General features: G+C 41.3%; 1 protein-coding gene across 1 annotated transcript in view; it reads right to left on the reverse strand.

The window, feature by feature from the left end:
- The window catches only part of SPC25 (SPC25, NDC80 kinetochore complex component), an 11,040-nt gene extending 10,651 nt beyond the window's left edge, over window positions 1-389 (reverse strand). The window contains exons 1-2 of the mRNA XM_006902105.1: window positions 251-389; window positions 91-156 (exon numbers count right to left, since the gene is read on the reverse strand). Coding sequence (XP_006902167.1) covers window positions 91-156; window positions 251-389 — 205 coding nt within the window. The remainder of the gene's footprint in view (window positions 1-90; window positions 157-250) is intronic.
- Between the last annotated feature and the right edge of the window lie 5,704 nt (window positions 390-6,093).

Below are 6,093 nucleotides of genomic sequence, written 5' to 3' on the forward strand. Positions count from 1 at the left end.
ACACACACACACACACACACACACACACACACACACAGAGTCTTTTGCTATCATCAAAAGGACATCTGGGAAACAGAATTTGTCACATACGATTCTGATATTCCAGATAAGTCTCAACCATTCGCTCTTCTTCCTTTAACTTCACAGACAACTTTTCTGGGGAAAAAAAAAAAATTAATCGAAGTTTCAAATCTGTTCAAAAGCAACCAAAATCAGCAAAATGCAGCATGAACAAGTTTGCCTTCAGTACCTGCAAATGCTTTCATGGAGTCCCTGTAGGCATCTTTCAGTGCCACCATCTGACAGGAGGAGTCACTGACAGTGTTTATGAACTTATTCCAAAATTCATTTATGCTTTTATCAAATTGGACCAGTTCGTCCTCTATCATTTTTGTGAAACAAAGCTACAAAACAGAACATGCATTATATTTTTTTTAATAGTTAATGAAATAAAACCAACCACATATCCCAATCAATTGGGCAGTTTGACACTTCCTGGAACCACTTACATTTAAATCTAGGTATTCTAAGGTAAATGAAGCTGCCTAAGGCTTAATTGGTCAACAGGCAACAAAAATCCAGGGCATCTTTACCTCCTAGAAGGGGAATTGCTCACCAGAGCTGAACAGTTCTGGTGGCCTAACTGGAAAAGGAGTTGGACTGCCAACCCAAAGGGAGGTGGCTCAAATGCACCAGCTTCTCCAAGGTGTGATTTACAGCCTCTGAAAACCCGCAGAGGGTCAACTGTGAATGTGTTCTTACTGAGACAGCAACAAGGAGGGTTTTTTGTTTTTATAACCTGGGGGAATTGACTCTATTTACATACAATTTAAAAAGTGCGGCCAGAGTGCTCTTTGGAGGCAAAATGACCACACTCATTCTGTGGACATGTTGCTAGGAGAAACTGAGACACTGTTCCTTGAAAAGGGTCTTCGTGCTTGGAAAGATGGTCCCCAAAAGAGAGGAAGATCCCCTCGGGGCCTCCAAGAGTAGGAACCTGTTCACACACTGCTAGATGTACTCCAGTTGATGGCACCTAGCAACAACAAGCCCCCCTTTTCAAGAAGCCCTGGTGGCACAATCCAAAACATGCGAGGGTGTGAAGAGAAAGTCCTCAGTTGGAATCCACCAGCTGCTCTGTTGGAGAAGGTTGGGTAGTCTCCCCCGCCTAAACATTTTGGCATTGGAAACCAATGGTAGGTTGGTGATCAAGTCAGAGTTGAGACAACGGCAGTGGGTTATTTTTGTTTTGGTTTTTAAAGCTCTTTCAAAGAGCCCTGGTAGTCCAGTGGTTAAGGGCTTAAGTGTTAACCAAAAGATCAGGGGTTTGAACCCAGGCTGCAGAATGCCAATAGTGCGGCAGCCAGCTTCCTTAAACATAGCTGCCTGAATGCCTAGGTCTCAGATACCGCAAAGCCACGCTCACAGATCAGAAAGACTGCAGTAAAATGAGACTGAGTGGAAATCAGTGGGATTAGTCGAGCTTATTTAAGTCACCTACACTCTTTCGGCCTCGGTATTCTTTGTACAAGGACACCCTGAAAAACTCCAGGTGCCACCAGTTCTCTCGCGATGCTAAACCTTCCCGATGAATTTAAAAAAAGTCCTCCTCAAGATCGTTCAGTGAAGCTTAGATTCCCTCGCTCTCTGCTGCCCAACCTGCTAGGTCCAGACGCCCCAAAGTAACGGGCACCCCATTTCACAAGCACTGACCCCGAAAACATGCACATACGACGTCCGGAACCACATACAATGTGACAGGCGGATAAAGAAATTCAGCTCGAATCCGCACTACCCTCACCTTCCCGGGGAGGCCAGAGCCCCGTCGACTTCCCCACAACAGACCTGGGCGGCGGAGGGTCAACCAGCAAATCTTTGTACCGGAACCCGAAGCCGCCACAACTTTGCGATTTCAAATCCTAAGCACCTCCCGCTACCCGCCCCCAGGAACAAGTCAGCCTTCTGATTGGTTAATACTTTAGCCTCTCCATGAAGGGATTGGTTACTATCACCTTCCAGTGTTCTCGCGGAGAAGAAGGGGAGAAAAGCATTCTGGTATTCGTAGTTCTTTGAGTGGCACAATTCGACTTTCAGCTGTAACTGTTTATTATTTATTGCCTTGGCTTGGGTTCTGATTTGTGGAGATACAACACTTGTATCATCCACAGAATGAGGCCTTGAAACTGATCTCCAGGCCTAGTTTCCCAAATAGCTCTGTGGATTTGAATTGTCAACCTTTGAATTTCTGTTGTTTATTGCTTTGGAGTCAGAACTGACTCATAGCTAACCCTCCAGTGAATTTTCAGAAGTTGTAAATCACAGGAGAGGAGATGGCCTATCCTGCGGATTTGAACCTTGTACCTATTGAACCTATTACCAATTGTAATATATCTTCTTACCAATAGGCCACCAGAGTTCCCTATCAGTCCAGCTAGGGTCTAACCATTAGTGCCACTGCGAACTTGTCCTAGAACAACTTATTCATTGGTTGCAAAGAATATGAACGAAATGCAATGTATATGAATGATTATATTGAGACCAGTTTAAAAAAAATAGTTTGGAGGGTGTGTGTTTGTCTGTGTATATAAATAATAAACTGTAATTTAATTCCTTTGCGAAGTATAGATCTTATCTTATGCTACTTTCTTGTTGTTTGTCTTGGAGTAGGTGCCGACCCATACCTGACCCTTCAGCGGGTTTTCTGAGACAGTAAATCGTGCCGGAGGAGATTGTCCATACTTCTCCCTCCTGACCTAGAAGTTTAAATAAAAATGACTACAAATAATAAGGCTCATCAAAGGACTATTCTTTAACTTTATTTCCCTAAGTTTCCTTTCATTTACAATCCAACTAAAAACAGTCACAACAATAAAACAAAGACATGCCATGCTTATTATTTTTAAACATCATTAGAAAGTAGTCTGACTATTGTTGTTTATTGAGTTCTATTATTAACAGCTCCCAAATCGTCGACTACTCTTATTTTTGACCATGTGAATGAAAATGCAGTACCTAGCACGGAAAGTTCTGGTGACCTAATGGGCCATCCACTACAACCCAAAGACAAGTGCTTGGAATGCACCAGCTTCTCCACAGGAGGGTGAGGGAAGATGGGCAATCTCTTCCAGAGCAATTTTGAAAACCCGTTGGAGGGTCATCTTTAAATAGATTCCAGACCCATGGTTCATAAGAAAAACAAGCACTCTTGGTGCTTATCTCAGTGGAAATTCAGCGGCACAAACTTCCCCCCCCCCTTTTTTTCATTATTAATTTCAGTGAATATCTATAGAGATTTTAGAATTCCATTCATTCATTGTTGCACTTTTCTCCGCGCCCACCCCACCCCCACCCCTAAATCGCTCCTCTCCTTGAAAAACTCCTTCATTGGTACACAATCCCCTCCTCCCGCACACCTCCGCGTCCACCCCAAGTGTACTCCACTCTGCAACCCTCATTCCCGACTCTTATGATAATCATAATGCCCTAAAATATATTACTTTTAAACTAGTCTCTCCCTCATCGGCTTCAATGGAGTAAACATAATTTACCCAGTTTTTCTCAGTCTTAACCCCCACCCAGATGTCAGCCTCATTCTACAACAGTGGCACCATATAATACTTGTCCTTTTGTGACTGAGATATTTCACTCAGCATAATGTCCTCCAGGGTCACCCATATTGAATAATATTGCATGAGTTCCTTGTTTTTCAATGCAGCTTAGTATTCCATTGTGTGACTATATCACAGCTTCTCTGTCCATTCGTTTGTTGATGAGTACTTAGGTTGTTTCCAACTCCTTGCTATTGTGAACAAAGCCGCGATAAACATGGGTGTGCATATATCTGCTTGGATGTCCTTTACGGTCTCTTTAGGGTCTATTCCCAGTAGTAGAATTGCTGGGTCAAATGGTATCTCTATTTGCAACTTTTTGAGAAAGCGCTACACCGCTTTCCACCGTGGTTGCACTATTTTACACTCCCAACAACAGTGAATAAGGGTTCCAGTTTCTCCACAACCTCGCCAGCATTTGTTGCTTGCTGTTCTGTTAAATTTTACTATTCTGACTGGGGTGAGATGATATCTCATAGTTGTCTTAATTTGCATCTCTCTCAGAGCTAGGGATTTTGAACATTTCTTCATGTGCTTGTTGGTCATTTGAATGTCTTCTTTGGTGAAATGTCTGTTCATATCCTGTGTCCATTTTTCCTTTATCTTGTTGTGGTGGTCAAGTACTTTATAAATTCTAGATATAAGTCCCGCATCGGACATGTCATTACCAAACACTTTTTCCCAGTCTGAGTGACACAAACTTTTAATGACCACAATTCCTGGAATCTGCTTTCTCTGATAGATTGTGAGGGATAATTCAAGTTTTCTAGCCTGGGTGTTTAAAAGGATGATGATGCTACTGGCAAAAATAAAATTGTTCACAAACTAGGTCTTGTGAGCTCGGGGAAGAAAGTAAGTGAAGTGGCTTGCAAAGGCATGACAAGTTATAATTTTAAAATTTTGTGTTTGAGTGGATGTTATTAGGGCATCGAAGTGTTAATGTCTTATAGGTAATTTACATTTCTAATTAATTTCCATAAAGCTGACAGTCTTAACTCTGCAATACAAATGTCTGAGTTTAAAATTCAGGCTTGGCTTTTACTAGGTGTGACTTTGACAGGCTAGTTAAAATTTTTTTTTTTTACTTCAGTTTTCTTGGTCTATAAAATTAGGAAATTAAAACTAGTCCACAGGAACAAAAATATAACCTTTATTCTATCCCAGTTAAATTGAAGAATCATCTCAAGAAAAGGTTTGAGACATTTGAAGGATCAAAGACCAGAGGAACTGTGGGAAGATATCCAAGATATCATCTGTGAAGAGAGGAAGAGGTCATTACAAAGAAGAAGGAAAAAGAAGAAACCAAAGTGGATGTCAGAAGAGACTATGAAAATTGCATTAGAGTATCGATACAAAACCAAAAGAAGAGATGCTGAAGTAAATACACAAAACAGAAGATTTCAGAGGGCAACTTGAGAAGATAAAGCAAAATATTATAACGAAATATGCAAAGAGCTGGAGTAAGAGAATAAAAAATGAAGAATTCACTTGGTATTTTTCAAGTGGAAAGAACTAAGTAACTAATTCAAGCCTTGAGTTGCAATACTATGTTATGGGAGGAATCTTGAATGATGCAGAAAGTTTCAAAAGAAGATGAAGGAATATACAGAGTCACTATACAAAAAAAAAATTAGTCAACACTGAAAAATTTCAGGTAATCAGGTAGTACCATATGAACAATTTATTGTTGTGATTGTTAATGTGCCGCCGAGTCACTTGCAACTCATAGCGACTCTAGTACAACAGCTCTGAACCTTACTTTATCCTGAGTCAATCTTATCGTTTCAACTTCCTTTACTCCAGTCACTGAGTCAATCCATCTCATCTAGAGTCTTCTTATTTTGTGCTGTCCCTCCAATCTCCCAAGCATGATGTCCCTCTCCCTCTCCAAGAACTGGTTCCTTCTTGCACATGACCAAAGTATGTCAGACAGAGCTTCAGGATCCTTGCCTACAAGGAGCAACCTGGTTTCACACTCTCCAGAGTGAACCTGTATGTTCTCCTGGTATATTCAATACTCTTCTCCAGCACCACAGCTCAAAAGCACCAATTTTCCTTCTATCATCCCTAGTAATTGTCCAGCTTCCTGATGCATAGCAAGTAATGCAAAGACCACGGCCTGGATTAGGTATGCCTTAATCTGTAGACTAACATCATTGCTCTTCCATATTCTGGAGAGGTCCCTGACAACTGACTTGCCTAATGCAATTTGTCTTTTGACATCCTGGCTGCTGGTACCAAGAGTGTTGATTGTGGAGCCAAGTAAACTGAAGCTGTTAACAATCTCAATCTTTTCACCGCCTATCATGATGCTGCCAATTAGCCCACTGGTGAGAATCTTTGTTTTCTTGATGTTGAGCTTCATCTGCAGCAAGCACTTCAGATCCTCCTCAGTTCCAGTAAGCAGGGTTGTGTCATAGCATAACATAGGTAGTTGTTGAGTCTTCCTCAAATCCTAATACCACATTCCTCCAGCTTTTTTTTT

This window comes from Elephantulus edwardii, unplaced genomic scaffold, assembly GCF_000299155.1.
Source record: "Elephantulus edwardii isolate Elephantulus edwardi_28Jun2011 unplaced genomic scaffold, EleEdw1.0 scaffold00369, whole genome shotgun sequence".
NCBI lineage: Eukaryota > Metazoa > Chordata > Mammalia > Macroscelidea > Macroscelididae > Elephantulus > Elephantulus edwardii.